At 44.6% G+C, this 16,332-nt stretch overlaps 1 protein-coding gene across 1 annotated transcript in view; it reads left to right on the top strand.

Annotated features, from left to right (window-relative positions):
• The first annotated feature begins 14,678 nt into the window (after positions 1–14,678).
• LOC142559827 (uncharacterized) overlaps positions 14,679–16,332 on the top strand; it is a 77,791-nt gene continuing 76,137 nt past the window's right edge. Inside the window, exons 1-2 of the mRNA XM_075671499.1 lie at positions 14,679–14,794; positions 15,272–15,346. Of these exons, the coding sequence (XP_075527614.1) occupies positions 14,708–14,794; positions 15,272–15,346 (162 nt within the window). The 5' untranslated portion in view covers positions 14,679–14,707. The remainder of the gene's footprint in view (positions 14,795–15,271; positions 15,347–16,332) is intronic.

The following is a 16,332-nucleotide window of genomic DNA, read 5'->3' as shown; positions in this document are numbered from 1 at the left end:
TATAGAGAAATCTAGAGCTGATGTCGCTGGTGTATCGAAGGGGGAGTTGCGGAAATTAGCTGCCTGACGTCATACTCCCACTCTTCCCTTTTTCCTCTCCTTTTTTATTTTAATAAAGGCTAACTGATACTCCATTGTTTATCCCTGCATCCCTAATGAGCTGCACTGTTCCTTACTATTAAAAAATGTCCCAAATAGGCTTGAGAAGTTTAAAGTAACGAGGGTTTAGGAAAACGGGCGTGGGGATATTTAGAAGCATTCTGAGCAAAGAAAAAAATCGACTTTCGAGCGAGCTACTGCGCCGATTGTAATGTTGCAAGGTCTTCACGCACTTCGAATGGGTCCGCTTTCCGTTCGCTGCAACAGCTACTAGCAAAATGATAGAAAACGTGCTCAAGAATTGCTGTCTTCGTAACGTGCTCAATAAATCAAACGCAAGGTTATCCATCTGAGCCTATTGCTGAGCCCAAGCATCCAGTCAGGTCGTGGACGAGTGGTTTCGACGAACGTTGATCATACTCTCAGATGAGATGAAGGCGAGGTCACGGGTTCGATTCCGGGGCTTTTGCATTTTCATTGCTGCATTTTTTAAATGTAGTTCCGCTCATATTTAATTAATGGCTACACAGGGCAATATATGCGCCATCAGTTCCGGGTGAATGATTGCGTAAAGAAGCTCCAAGGCCATGCAGCGCTTCGCTATTTCATACGACGGCTCGAATGTTAACGAAAGTAAAGCTCACGATTGTCCTCCCCTTGAACGCACTGTAGCAATATTGAATAACTGTTTTCGTCATTGTGTCTGCAAACGGACAAATACATACGCCAAGGGGTGATTGGGGTTATCGCTTAAAATATCAAGGCCCCAGGTTTAAAAACATCTATTAACATCACAGTCGATGTAGATCAGAGTATCCCGATTGACGTCACAAAGATGCTAACGCCATGTGAGAGCATACATCGGCCTCACCGCAATATACATTATAAAGGCTGCGGAAAAATGTTCATGTCATTTCAGCTAAAAGTACGCTTCGGTGCGTCGGCTCCACCGCAATACAAAGCGCTACCAGAAGTGGGCTTCACCACATTACAGACCGTGGGAAAAATTTTATATGTCGTTTCGGGGGCCCATTTGAAGCCCCGCAGTACATACGCAGTTCCATCCTTTTAAACTTGGCGCTAAAGTACCTTTCTTTCTCATGCACCCTCCACACGTGCTCATACTTCGCTTATTCCTATTGGACTGCAACCATCACGTGATGTAGCACACCTTTACGAATGCTTTTACGACCATGTGACCGTCAAAGCCCGTTGCACGGCAATATGATGAATCATGTCCACGCTTTAGTAAAGTTAAGCAGCGCCCCCTACCGGAGAGGCGATAAATAAGAAAGAAAGGAGGGGCGTCACGTGACGTTTGGTCGAATACGAAGAAGGCGAACGGGAGGGTTAGAGTTACTGTATATGCTACCACAGGTAGCAGAGTTGCGCGTAGGTCCGCCATCTTGCCTGGCAAGCAACCAAATCTATGCGGCGAAGCCGCACTCTGTTTTTGCAGGCAACTTGCCTACCGTATTGTCGATCGACCGTGGGCGCTTTTGCATCGCTTGTGGACTGCTTTTCCGCCTAATCGCAAACAAAGTGCATCGAAACAGCTGACTGAATAAGATCGTCAAGAAAAGGCGCCGAGATCGGTCCCCACCGAAGCTTATGCCAAGCGTATCCGCCGAATCCATCTGCACGCTCTCGGCGCGTCTAGGCTCAGGAATCAAGAAGTCTAACAAGGATAAATCACCATATTTCAGCTTTCGCATCAGTGTCCTTAAATAAACACAAGTAGCATGAGCGCACAAACAGCACAAGTAGCGATGAGCGCCGATTTGACGCGTCATGAACACAGGTATATATGTGCTGTCGCCGAAGGATCACAGTCCTAGCCTGCGCTTCTCTGACGAAGATATATGAATAGACAGACGTGTCGACTGAAAGGCATCACTGAACTAAGAAAACGTTGCATATCCTTCGCGTGAAGAACAACAAACGGCTATCCAAATCGGTAGTAACAGCCCATACAGCGTCCCGGGTCAGTGGTTCATTTAGGTCTTTTTTCGAAGTTAAAATGCCAATCGCAAGTGAAAATCGGTGTTGTGGCACTTCCGAGCAAGCTACTGAATATGGACAGCTAAATTTTCTTTGTGGTACAGGCGTGAGCTTTAGTTGCTGGGCGATAACGCATCTACCATGACTGAGCGAGACTTCTCTCTGTAAAACTAAAACTGCTTCTTGGTCCTTTACGTAGAAAATCATGCGCCGATGCACGGCTTCTGGCGTGGCGTAGTGGTAAAGTACCGGGCTTGGGATTTGCAGGTCCGACATTCGAATCCTGGTGGGAGCTTTTTGGTTTTTTTTATTGCGCCAAAATGCTCTCTCTTTCTGTTCTCAAAAAAATATATATACGGTGTCCAGGCACCGCGTATTTCACGCGCTAGAGCAGTTTTTCGCACCAGTACCCAGTGCCTCCCAGTACGCCGCGCCTGCCCAGCACCCCAGCATCCAGCGCGCGGCACTGGGTCCATAATCCGGCGCTGCAGTGTGGACACTGGATACTGGGTTTTGCAATAGGCATACCTGCTTATGTGCCAAAGCTCTCAACGTGTAGGCAGTCTTAAATATTACTGGTGAATAAATGACCAACCATTAGTATTTCGACTCTGGTACCCCATTAAATTTGCTGTAGAAACGTACCCACCTACTAGCAGGCACTGGATATCAGCCACACCTTCAAGTGCCACTTCATTATGTGCCTTTTCACTGCAGGGATTCGAAAAGTAACCTTCTGTGGGAGTGTAGTGAAAGTTTTTCTCTCACAGGATTGACATAGCTACAATATGGGTAATAATGCAAAACACAGTAAAGGCCCTTACCGTATGGTAAATACCGACATTAATTCCTCTTGCATCCTGCTTCACATAAGCAGTAGTAGATGAAATATCTTTACTTAGTTGTGTAACCTTTTTATGTTCAGAAACAGCAACCAAAGCAGTACATTATCCTGAAAATGTGAGCTGGATTTTTTATGACAGTTCTGTGAAAGCAGTGTGGTGCATGGGTTTGAATGGGATCGAATAAAAAGCTTTTTCGCTTTCAGAGCGATTCGTGCAGACGGGAGCAGAGCACCCGGTCATTATATCATTCCGATGGGACTGCGCGGACACTGCGATGAACCAACTGTGAGATGCGCAGCGCACGTTGTGTTGTTTCTCCGCAGCTTGTGCGCACGCGAACAGCGAACGCCAAGATCGGCCGGATTCGCTTTGAATTTGACTGGCGATAACTTGTGTCAATCCAGTTCGCTGCAGCGGCGGCGTCGGGAAATACAAAAATTGGCCCGGGCATCTGCTTCTCCGCAATGCACGGTTGCTTGACTACCACGTGATGACGCTCTGCCAATAGGGGCGCTAGCGGCGTGATAAATCAGACGCGCAACTCTGCTACCTGCGGTAGCATATACAGTAACTCTAGGGAGGGTGATACCCGATGAAAGGAGAACGACGGGGAAAAAGTTTAGTGGCGCGAAACTTTAAACGTTGGCGTTACTTACGCAGTGCGAAGCTTATCTTTCGCAAAATCAAGCCAAAATTTTTTTCCTACGGTCTGTATTGTAGTGAAGCCGACTACTTGCAGCGTCTTGTCTTGCAGTGAAGCCAATGCTTAGTAAAGTTAAGCAGTGACCTCTACCGGATTGCCAATTAAAAAAAGAAACAGAGGAGTGGCGTCACGTGACGTATCGTCGAGTAGGAAGACTGTGAGCGGGAGGGTGAGGCCCGAGGAAAGGAGAAAGACGGGGAAACTGTTTAGTGGCGCGAAACTTTAAACGGTGGCCTTACTTACGCATTGCGAAGCTTATCTTTCGCAAAATCAAGCCAAAATTTTTTTCCCACGGTCTGTGTTGTAGTGAAGCCGACTACTTGCAGCGTCTTGTCTTGCAGTGAAGCCAATGCTTAGTAAAGTTAAGCAGTGACCTCTACCGGATTGCCAATTAAAAAAAGAAACAGAGGAGTGGCGTCACGTGACGTATCGTCGAGTAGGAAGACTGTGAGCGGGAGGGCGAGGCTCGAGGAAAGGAGAAAGACGGGGAAACTGTTTAGTGGCGCGAAACTTTAAACGGTGGCCTTACTTACGCATTGCGAAGCTTATCTTTCGCAAAATCAAGCCAAAATTTTTTTCCCACGGTCTGTGTTGTAGTGAAGCCGACTACTTGCAGCGTCTTGTCTTGCAGTGAAGCCAATGCTTAGTAAAGTTAAGCAGTGACCTCTACCGGATTGCCAATTAAAAAAAGAAACAGAGGAGTGGCGTCACGTGACGTATCGTCGAGTAGGAAGACTGTGAGCGGGAGGGTGAGGCCCGAGGAAAGGAGAAAGACGGGGAAACTGTTTAGTGGCGCGAAACTTTAAACGGTGGCCTTACTTACGCATTGCGAAGCTTATCTTTCGCAAAATCAAGCCAAAATTTTTTTCCCACGGTCTGTGTTGTAGTGAAGCCGACTACTTGCAGCGTCTTGTCTTGCAGTGAAGCCAATGCTTAGTAAAGTTAAGCAGTGACCTCTACCGGATTGCCAATTAAAAAAAGAAACAGAGGAGTGGCGTCACGTGACGTATCGTCGAGTAGGAAGACTGTGAGCGGGAGGGTGAGGCCCGAGGAAAGGAGAAAGACGGGGAAACTGTTTAGTGGCGCGAAACTTTAAACGGTGGCCTTACTTACGCATTGCGAAGCTTATCTTTCGCAAAATCAAGCCAAAATTTTTTTCCCACGGTCTGTGTTGTAGTGAAGCCGACTACTTGCAGCGTCTTGTCTTGCAGTGAAGCCAATGCTTAGTAAAGTTAAGCAGTGACCTCTACCGGATTGCCAATTAAAAAAAGAAACAGAGGAGTGGCGTCACGTGACGTATCGTCGAGTAGGAAGACTGTGAGCGGGAGGGTGAGGCCCGAGGAAAGGAGAAAGACGGGGAAACTGTTTAGTGGCGCGAAACTTTAAATGGTGGCATTACTTACTCAGTGCGAAGCTTATCTTTCACAAAATCAAACCAAAAATTTTTTCCCACGGTCTGTGTTGTAGTGAAGCCGACTACTTGCAGTGTCTTGACTTGCAGTGAAGCCAATGTGTAGTATAAAATGTACGTAGTAGTATAGAGTATTAAAATAAAAAAAATAAACTAAAAGGGAGGGAGAGATGGAAATTACTGTAGGCCCACGCTGTAATCATATACCATAGTGCTGCTTACACATGAACGACTGTCACCAGAGAGGGAGGTAGATGAGTGAGATTACTGGGATATATGTAATAGCAGAGAGGATATACTCATTCACTGCGAGGCTTAACTTTTAACCAAACTGGCCAAACTGTTTTTCCCATCGTGTGAGCTGTGGTGAAGCCCACGAGTTGCAGTGTCTTGTTTTGCAGTACAGTGGATGCGCAGTCCCAGTGAGCAGCAATACCCTGCGCATCGCGTTGGCGATTTTCGCGCCTTCGCTTCGATTTAAGCTGCGTTTTCGCTTGCTTTTGCGGCCAGTTCTTGTGCTCACGTCGACATCGGCACCCATGCATGCAATGGAAGTGGCTAATATTCAAAATTTAGCAGAAGTTTGTTTAGCACTGCTTTCCCATTGCTATCCATAACGGAACGAACTTTCTTGACACAGACGCACACACACACACACACACGCACACACACTTTATTCAACGTCCATGACATCTTTGCTCACTTTATCTGTTGAGCCCAAGGCAGCTGCCATGGGGCACAGCACACCGAAGCCAATTCACGTGCGTTCAATTCTGCGGTCCATTTTGTCAAGTGACCACGCGTTTCAACGATACGGAAATATCTCTTGAACGTAGCCATTTTCGTGTGGGCGCGACGCTAACATCCATTAGCTGTCACCTTTGTGATCACTCCGTTTCACGTTTGCGACAAAATACTTCAGCAAAGAGAACGCCGACGAGTACCCACCAGCTGCCTCCCACCGACGTTCTCGCGAACTGCGAAGACATGCTGCTCACCATCCGATGCCAACTCCAACAACAGCACCCAGACCCGCGTGTTGGTCACGTGTTGAGTGAGTGTGGGCTCCAGGTTAATTTCTGTCTTTGGTGCATATGTAGATGTAGTTCGCGCAAAGACGCATGTCTGTATTATTCAGTAAATGAATATAAGGAAGTGGACTTTCGAACAAACTACTCTGCCGATAGGAAGGTTGAAGGGATTTTGCGAATTTCATTGAATTCGCTTCCACCTCGCTGGAGAAGCTAGTCAAGAAACGACGATAAAGTTCTGAGTTGTTTATTGCGATCACTTTATTTGAAAAAGTACACAACGTATTATTATTATTATTATTATTATTAATTAGTGTCTTATGGCGCAAGGAGTACACAACATATCTGCGATCCCATAGCCAATGGCTAGCACGGGTACAAAAATACATTTTAAAAGCTGTCAATACAATAATACAGCGAATACGGAAATTGGAGTTAATTACGAGGAGATACAGAGACATGTCGCACAATAGAGAACAAAAGAAAAAAAGAAGAGAAAATGGATACGTTAGAGAGAGAGATAGAAATGTTTCTTTATGAAGAAGGGAGTGATTGCCACTGCCTTCGGCTGCCCTTGAGGGAGCATGGTTCAGCACAGAGGTCGCGTTGAGGCTCTTCGGCTGATAAATATAATAGAATGGTAGCACAAAACACTTGAAAATAAGCAGAAGACTACAGCGTAAAAAAGAATTACACAGGAACTGACAAAGTGAAAACACAACAACCCATCACATCACGAAGCAGAAAACATTAGCTAAAAATAATAATTTTTCAGTTCTCTTAACGAATTCTGTGAGATCCTCATAATTTTACTTAGTATGCTATTATATAGTTTAATTCTAATAAACACTAGCAGACGTTTTCCATATGTACATTTTACTGGCGGGATATTTACGTTATCAAAAGTCTGTTTCCTAATCAGAGTAATAAATTAAATGACTGGCTATGTGTTATAACGTTATTAACGCGAATGGCTCACCGTAACTCCCGTAAGCAATGGAAAGTTCAAATTTAACTTGGAAAGAAGGGGCTTACTTTGCACATAACAAGGCGAGGAAAGGTTAGTATGCGTATTGCTCGTCCTTACATTCGTCGCACGCTTGTTTCAAAATTGCTGTTTTCGTAACGTGGCCACCTGATCAAACTCATGATGCCTACTCATGGTGCGGAGTAATTGTTTCAGCTGTAGCCGAGTGGTTTCGGCGAACGTTGATCAAGTTACCTGATAAAGTGAAGGCGAGGTTACTGGTTCGATTTCAGCGCGTCGCGAATTTTTCGTAGACGTGGGTATATGTTCGATACTATCATTCTTTTTTTCTTACTTCAGGTAACGGGCGTGCCGAGCTAGGCTCACACCATGGCTATCGGAAACGGGTAAACATGATCTGCCCATTTCGCAGCTCATAACTGTCGTTCGCGGTAAAAGCCCACCAGTGTTCTTGAGAGCAACCGCCTTATTAGCTAATGAATGCGCTTAGTCGTTTCGCCCATTCGAACACATTTTAAACGATATTCATTAAATAATTAAAAAAAAATTGAACGCGCGTTGGCATGACGAACCAAACCAGCGCTAACGTGACTCGAAGCCGTGCATTATAACCACTACTACGCGCATACCTAATCAGCCGTTGCTAGCCGCGAGATAAGCTCAATGTGTCATTCTCGGCTGAGAGGATTTAACGGGATGCGCAGAACGATACGCAGTACGAAAGGACTTCGACGTGGTGACTGCGATGCCAGAGACGAGCATAAAAGAAAGAAAGAACGATTAGAAAGAAAAACGACCGTCGTTCTATCAAGTTAAACCGCATTTCGCGTGAGCGTACTTTCATTTCTTACTATGCACCGATGCAGAACTGACTACGCGCATTTCGATAGCCAACCACTCGCATTTCTGGTTAGTATCCTTGCGTTCTCCCTTTATTTTCTCCTCCGAGCTGTTTTCAATTACTGCTGTGCGCAGTAATTGAGTCTCCCAGCGTGCGTGTGTGTGCGTGCGTGCGTGCGTGCGTGCGTGTGTGTGTGTGTGTGTGTGTGTGTGTGTGTGTGTGTGTGTGTGTGTGTGTGTGTGTGTGTGTGTGTGTGTGTGTGTGTGTGTGTGTGTGTGTGTGTGTGCTTGCGTGCGTGCGTACCACATCGTTCTAAAAAAGGAACAAGAAATGGCCTGCCCACCATTCGTGAGCATATACGTGCTCAACGCAGCAACAGCACAAGATGCCGTATTTCCTTTAACGCTCTATGTTTTTATAGAATTCCTTTCGCCATTATCCTGGAAGTGACTCTAGAAGGTTGGCGGTCAGTGGATAGCAGCAAAGCCGCTCAAGCTACACATGAGAGCAGGGAAAAAAAGTGAGTGCGTATTAAATCGCTCGGCTACGATATTCGGTACAACTCGTTGAACACGGCACTCCGTGAGGTGGCCAGGACCGCAGGCTCTGCGCCGACAAATAATTCCTCCCAGCTCAGGATAGCCTTTTCGAGTAAACATTTACGTTAATCGAGTGGCTGCAGCTAAGCACGAGGTCGCCTGTTCGATTCCCAACTGCGCGGGCCGCATTCCGTTTGGGGGCTTGGCGAGAGAACGCACGTGTCCGCGTTTTGGGTCGACCTCATGAAGGTGGCCTAAATTAACTGGCATCGTTGCTTGAGGTTTCCTTATGTGCTACTGTTGTTGGCATTATTACCCTAAGCATGTCTTTGTAATGTCGTGGTGCTATTTGACTTGTATGTGATAAGGCAACTGCATGTTAATTTTCATGTGTTGTAGGTTGCAAGTGTGTGTTGTATTCAATAGCGAAGAAGTCGCCTGCACCATGCTTGTGCGCCAACGTCTCTTTGTATCGCGTCAATAAAAGGATATAAAAGTCGAGAGCCTCGCTTCGCATTACTCTTTGCGGCGTAGCAGCGCCTAAGCCAACCGTAAACTGTCACCGAATGCCCTAAATGAGTACGGCTTCTTTCATCCGCCTCAGTAGTGTAGCGGCTGCGCTGTTTCCTCCCGGACCACAAGGTCGCGGGCTTGGTTAAGGACCGCATTACACTGGGTCCAGGCCGTAGATCATTGTCCGTAGATCTTGGATCTTCAAATATCGTTTTGCTATTTGTGCCGTTCTGGCTCGTTAAAAGCTGCTAAATCTTGCTGAGTTCACTCTTTGGCTCTTTTGGAATGTGATCTATTCCATAATTAGCGATGAAAAATTAACCAAGCCCGAGCGGAGCCATTACATGGTCATGTCACCTTGCGTGTGCACCACACCCGTCATTTGTCCTCGCGTCTTTTCTGGCTTAGCAGGCTACCTCTACCACAGACACTGTTGCTTTTTTTATTTACTGTAGAAAGGTAATCTATCACAAAGCTCGAATTGCTGGTGCGGGATATGGCGCTGTTAACACTGTATCGGGGCACGTTTCCGAGCGTTTGTGTGCGCTTTGTTTGCTTCTGTGCCATAGTGATAGTCACGAATACGCTTAGTCACCCAACAGAAAGGTCTTCAGAAATGCTATTCCCATCAAACAAAGGGCGAGGCGGTAGCGCAGTGGTTAAGGCGCTACGCTGCTGTGCGTAAGGTCGCGGGTTCGATCCCCGCTGCCATACCGATGAGGGCGCAAAGCGAGAGCATTCCACGCACGTCGATTAGTAAAATACTAATCTGGGAAACTCGGCCACGGCGTGCATCACAACCAGATAGTGTTTTGGCGCGTGAAATACGCGAAATTATTTTCTTATTTTGAGTAATCTTACCGGAAGTAGGATTTGCTTGACAACATCCGTTCCCTCAGTTTGCAAATGGCGTTCTACAGCGGAGGGCGTTGCTCGGCTGCCTTGCCTTCAGGAATGTAAGAACTTTTTTATTTTTCTGCGTTTTAACGGTGTTTTACGAGAAGACAAACCGGCAGCATCAGCGGAAGAGAAACTAGCATTAGAAAAGCTGCGGATTCTAGCCGGCGTTTGCATAAGGGCCCGAGCACTACCGGCCATGGGCGGGAACCAGAAGTCGACGGCGAGTACCGTTCCTATATTTTTTTACTTCAATTTTCTCGTGTCCCACTTCTTATAATGCAGTTGCTAAGCTTTGCCAGTTGTTGTTATACTCGACGCAGGAATATGAGCCCTAAGCATTCGGCACCTTTCAGTTTTGGCGTGTTCTGTGGAGGAAAACACTCGCAAATTCGAGGAATTTACTGCGTACGTCTGCTCAGTTAAAGTTTGAGGACTACTCAAACGAGTGTGGAATGAAATGAATGCGAGAGAGACAGTGCGTTAGTTAAAAAAGTGAATTGCTTATTGTATTTGTCGATAAAAAATTGTTCGTTGCCTTATTTCCGTGTTTTTCGGCGAAGCCTGCCTCAGATTCGTAATAATAATAATGAAAAAAAACGAACAAAAACGGGGTTCCTGAGAAAATAATTATTACTGCCCGTACTTCATAGAAATGGTGGAAATCCTTATTTTCGCAATAACTGTTGATACAATGACTACAGTGCAAAAATAAGCAATACAAGTATATTCCATGTGTAGAATGACTCGTTAATTTCGCTCAGGCAAGAGAACTAGAGAAACTGAATTTCGGGTTTTAAGATTTCTTTCATAATGTCTGGTGTAATTGCAGAGTTGATGCCAGCTACGACTGAAAGTTCTATCCTCTGCTTGAAATTCTGTGACTCGTGCCAGCTTCGAGAATCGCAATGTGCCGGGAAGCGGTTTGCTGTTGCAGTGAATGCGTTCCCGCAGCCAACGTAAATGCACACTACGGAAAGGTTGCTCGAGCAGCAGTGCATGTCGTCGCATATTTTAAAAAAGTGCATTTTGCGAAACATTGCAAGACACAATGCTTCTAATAAACTGTTTCACTTAAAGCACTGGCTTACTTTTACTGCTAAATTACAACTTCCCCTTATATCAAACAGCTATTATATATTGAGGAAACTTGATTTTGCAAATTATTTCTTAGTCAATAAAAACGTATTTAATACAATACTCTCATTTAATACAAGCAATACCTTGACGTTCATGTTTGACAGTTAGGCAGCTGTGCGCAACGACTTCACATCGTTTTATTCACTACGTTCTTTGCGCAGCCTGCTTCAAGCGTGTCCACAACGAAACTGCCCCCGGAATCAAGCGAGGATCTGTCCCATTTATACCGGCGATCACATCAGTCATCATCGGCCTGTGTGAGGCGAGGTCACTGCTACGGCGCGGTGCACAACGGTTCCTCGACCCTGCATATACAAAGGGACCATCCGCTTGTGGGATCTTCAGTGTGGCTGCAGTGCGCAACGACTTCACATCGTTTTGTACGCTACGTTATTTATGCAGGTGAGTTTTGTTTCACTTGCCTTATACGATAAGGGCGCTGTCCCTTGCACTGCTGCCAAACAATAGTGCTTGTGTTTCATGTCATGGCGAAGGATATTAACGAAGCGCTCGTGGAATTTGAGAGAAATTCGTGCTGAACTCCGAGGTTTCGAACAAAGTGTCGATCACTGTAGTGAAACTTGTGACAATGTCAACCTGCTCTCGGAAGAAATCAAGGCCTTGCGCGGGAGCTCGCAACGACGAGGAAAACTAGGGAGCAACTCCAAAAGTGCCGAAATAAATTAAATGCCGATTTGAAAATACTAAGACTTGCTATTATCAATGCCTTTTTGCTAGGGTTTTTATTGATCCGAGAAGGCTTTGGAACTAGGTTAACAATTTTTCTAACAATTCGAAAGTGAAGCGTCCTATTAACATTGCAGCTTTTGCTCATGGTAATAGGACTTCATTCAGTACAGAAACGTGTAAGCTTGATACACTGAATTTCGTTCTTTCCGACAAGTCCACAAGAGGTTGAAAACTTATTGGGTAAAATAAAAAACAACGTCTCGGCAGGAATTGATGACCTGTGCGTTGTACCCCTTAAATATGTTGCATCTGTTATCTCTACCGCTAACGCATATAATTAATCGAAAGCCGGAAACTAAACTCTTCCCCTCCGATCTTAAGCTTGCCCGCATATGCCCAATACACAAGTGTGGGGCCCTTAGTGGCATATGTAATTACAGGCCAACCTCAGTGCTGCCCGTGCGATCTAATGTCCTTGAAAATATTATTAACACGCGTCTCGTGAATTTTATAACTGAACACCACGTAATAGATGACGCACAGTACGGCTTTAAGAAAAATAAAACAACTGAACTAGCGTTATTATGCGTTAAAGATAAAATAATGAATGACATTGAAAATAAGCTTTACACCGTTGGTCTCTTCATTGATCTTATGAAAGCGTTTGATTGGGTTAACCATGATATTTTATTATTTATACTTCATAATTACGGCATTCGCGGCGTTGCCTTAGATTTTAAAATATATTTCACACAGAAAACAGTGCGTAAAAATTGGTAATGTTATTTCCCCAATTACTACGGTAAAATAAGTAGTGCCTCAGGGGCCGATTCTAGGGCCCTTGTTATTTATACTTTACGTAAACGATATATTTGATATACATAACTCACCAAAGTTAGTAATTTACGCGGATGATACCAATATATCGTTTTCTGCGCGTACACTTAATGACCTTCAGAACACGATAAGCAACTACATAATGCAGCTTGATAGTTGGCCTCATGCAAATAAATTAGCGCTGAAAAAAAAATTAACTACGTCGAGTTCAAACCCACTAACAAAGCATGTGACAATTAACTCACGCTGACATTAGGACACCGTCATATAGCGTGCATAAAGTGTAAAACATTTCTAGGTGTGTGTTTTGAAGAAAGTATGTCGTGGACTACACACATAACCAAACTAACCTCAGAACTAAGCAGAACAGCTGGTTTATTCCTCAAATTGTCGGATCTAATTCCTCTGCAGTTAAAGAAAGCGATATACTATGCCCACTTCTAATCCCGTTTATCCTATTGCGCACTTGCTTGGGGTACTACAACGACTACGAATTATGACAAACTGGAGGTATTGCAAAAGAAAATAGTGAGGATTTTTGAGAATTATCCTGGTGAACCCAAAGATCTAAGAACTAATCCTTTGTTTATTAAGCACAATTTGCTTAAAGCGAGTAAAATATTTGGCCACAAACTCCTGCTGTACCTACACAAACATAACCTGTTACATTAAGCACAGACAACGCCAGCTCGTTATGGACTGCGTAACGAACGGATGACAACACCACGAACACGCACAAATTATGGAAAGGCTGTCGTCGCCTATCAAATACACGCATTAATAAAACGTGTGAATTCACAAATACATTTCAACATGCCAACATTATCAATTCAAATCGCAAATAAGGTTGTTTTGTTGAATAAGTGAAAAACCCTTTAACAGAAGTGCATATTAATTTTTCGCGTTTCTATGTTTTGAATGTACATGAAAAGGTGTTCGTAGTTGCCATAACTGTATTTGTTTTTATCTTGCATTGCATATTATTTTCACTATTTCAAGATACCCAGCGATGTAAAGTCTTTCAAATTTTCGTTTTATGAATGTATCACTTTGCCTGCTGTCTGTATGGTCCACAGGTCCCTTCAAGTTGTCTATGACAACTTTTTTGCCTTGAGGACCCCCACAATTGTGTTGAAAATAAACTGAAGTGAAATTAAACCTATAATTCTCAAACGCAGTTACATTTTAAGGTAAATAAAAGCTTCGCCTTTTTTTTTCTGGCAATGGAGAGTGCATTTGCACAAAAAAATTAGAAAAGGGAGATTAAAATTTTGTTTTAGTATAGTAATGATTTATTTAGTAATTATTGTTTTACACTATCCATGGCTGAAACCTCGCTCCAGCGCATTAAAGACGCTGGTGTAGGATATGAGTTAAGTTCATTTGTTTAAACTTGATTTTGAGCTCTAAAACTCAGCGTCTAATATAAACGATAGGCTGGGCCTTACAGGGCTAAGGCTCAGCTTTACAAGATAATAATTGCACAGTCAAGACTCATGAGCTACGACACGCGTGAGCGCACAGTTGCTCGGCACATTGGCACGATTGATAGGAAGAGTTAACGGCGTTAAAGACGCGTGCAAAGCTCTCCTAAGAGCCGGTTTCTTGAACCCATTATGCTTCGGGTATATTAAATATGGACCTTGGTATATATTCAACTATATATATGCAGCAAGTACGTGCTGAAGCATACAAGTCAGGCCTATGTTTTTAGTTGTGCTAGTAATCACAAATTAACGCGCACGCTAAATAATCACAGGTGGCAAAAGATTGTTTCCCTCTCTACCAATCGTAATTTCTTTCTCAAGACGGCAAGTTGGGAGACTTGGTAGCCTACCATCGTCCAAATCGGCAACTTTTTCTTCATTCCTTTGGCGCTGTTTAAGGCAATTTCTTTGCACTGGGACTTCGCCGCAATAGCAGGCGATGTAGCCTTCACTGATATCGCGGCTAGCTTTGACCTTGGCTGCCATTTTGACCTTTGTCGGGTTGTGCGATTGCGTGCGAGAGTGCCGACTTGGCGCGCCTGATGAAGTCGGCGCGGTCTAGGCCAATCCGCGCGCTCCGAACAACCGATCTCCGATCGCGCCCCTGATTTCGTGAAGTATAGCTTCTGCCGCCGAGCCGCAACCCGCGCCGCTCTTTCGAAGGGATCAAGAAGTGACAGAAAGAATGCGTTCTTCACTTCAGTTGCATTCCGCTGGCTCGAACAACGCGGGTTCGGACAGCGGGGCCAAGCTGCGTTTCTCAGGAGGCGAGGTGAGACCAATTCTTGCAACGGTTTTGAAAAAAATACGGCAATCAATATTTCGCGCAGCACCTATGCTAACTGCCTTCTACTCCTCTTGCTGCGAAACGCTTTCTTTTTCCTGGTCCCCAAATATGCTTATCAACCGTTAGACAAACGCATTACAGTTGCCAGTCCAGTGCAACAGGCCACGGAATTTTATGTCGATGTGCTGAAAAAAATAATTTCGTCCCCACCGCGTTTTATTAGTTCGGCCAATTCTTCGTACGTAAACGTTGACTTTGCCACAGCAGCAGGCGACGTAGCCTACTCTAATATCGCGACTTGATTTCGCGTTGGCTGCCATTTCGCCATTCGTGGGTGCATGTGACTGAGCGCAAGAAGGCTTACCTGTTTTCGTGAATAACTTTAGCTTGTGCCGCCAGGCCTGAACATGTTCGAAGGCGCCACAAATTGACTGAAAGAATGTTGGCTGCTTGTGTGTGTAGGACTACCTCGTGGCTCATGGTTCGAACAACGGGAGGACGCACAGCCGGGCCAAGTTCTGTTTCCTAGGAGACAAGGTGAGCGCAATCGTTTCTATTTCTTTAAAGTGAAGTAATTTCGGTTACTGAAATTTTTGTGTAGGAGCTATGCGGTGCTTACCTTTGGTTGATTTTTGCTGTAAAGCGCTTTTTTCCTGCCCTATCAACCATTAGACCAGTGCACTGGAGCTGCCAGTTTAGCGCAGCATCTCGCCGAATGTGATGTCGGCGCGTTGAAAACAACCTTTTCGCTCCATATTTGGAAACGCAATTCAAAAATTGCTAAAGGCGCATTAAAGCATTATTGCACGTTGGCCGACGTTTTGTGATGTTTTTGCTAGTTTCTGCCGTGGCATCATCGGTGGAAAATATGCCGAATCAGGTGCATGCCAAGAGCAATAAAGTTATGCCGCAACAAAAAAGAATATATATATATATATATATATATATATATATATATATATATATATATATATATATATATATATATATATATATATATATATAAATTTTTGCAGGTCCAAGGCGCATGCTGCAATCTATTTGAAGCAACACTTTATATATAGATGCCATACGATTAACGGCGATGCGTACAATCGTTTTATTTCATCCTATGCAACGGGCCAATTTATGCAATGTTTATGCAAAAAGTTCACCTCGGACAATTTTTATAACCGCACTACACCGTCCCGAAGCTATTACGAAATGCAAGCAACCAATCAGGTGGATGCGCCCAGTGTGGCACGCCTGCGTAGCGATGTCACGTGGACGACGTGCGATGCTTGTCGAGGGATAAGAATGCTGCTGACACACAAAGAAGGATTTGCAGTCACGCGTCTTCGGGAGAGCTGTAGCGTTGAAAGAAAGCGTGGTTCGGCAGTTCTGCGTAGGCGGTCACAGACGGCAATCTACGCTCATCTGTTGCGGCTACGTGCTTATGTCCCTGAGCGTCACTGAAGAGCGATCGTATCTTTATGGGAAAGAGTTTCTTCGGTATTCGAGGACGCACCAGGTTAAAATTAGGA

Source organism: Dermacentor variabilis, chromosome 10 (genome assembly GCF_050947875.1).
Source record: "Dermacentor variabilis isolate Ectoservices chromosome 10, ASM5094787v1, whole genome shotgun sequence".
NCBI classification, from domain to species: domain Eukaryota; kingdom Metazoa; phylum Arthropoda; class Arachnida; order Ixodida; family Ixodidae; genus Dermacentor; species Dermacentor variabilis.
This window is presented reverse-complemented; position numbering and strand designations above follow the sequence as displayed.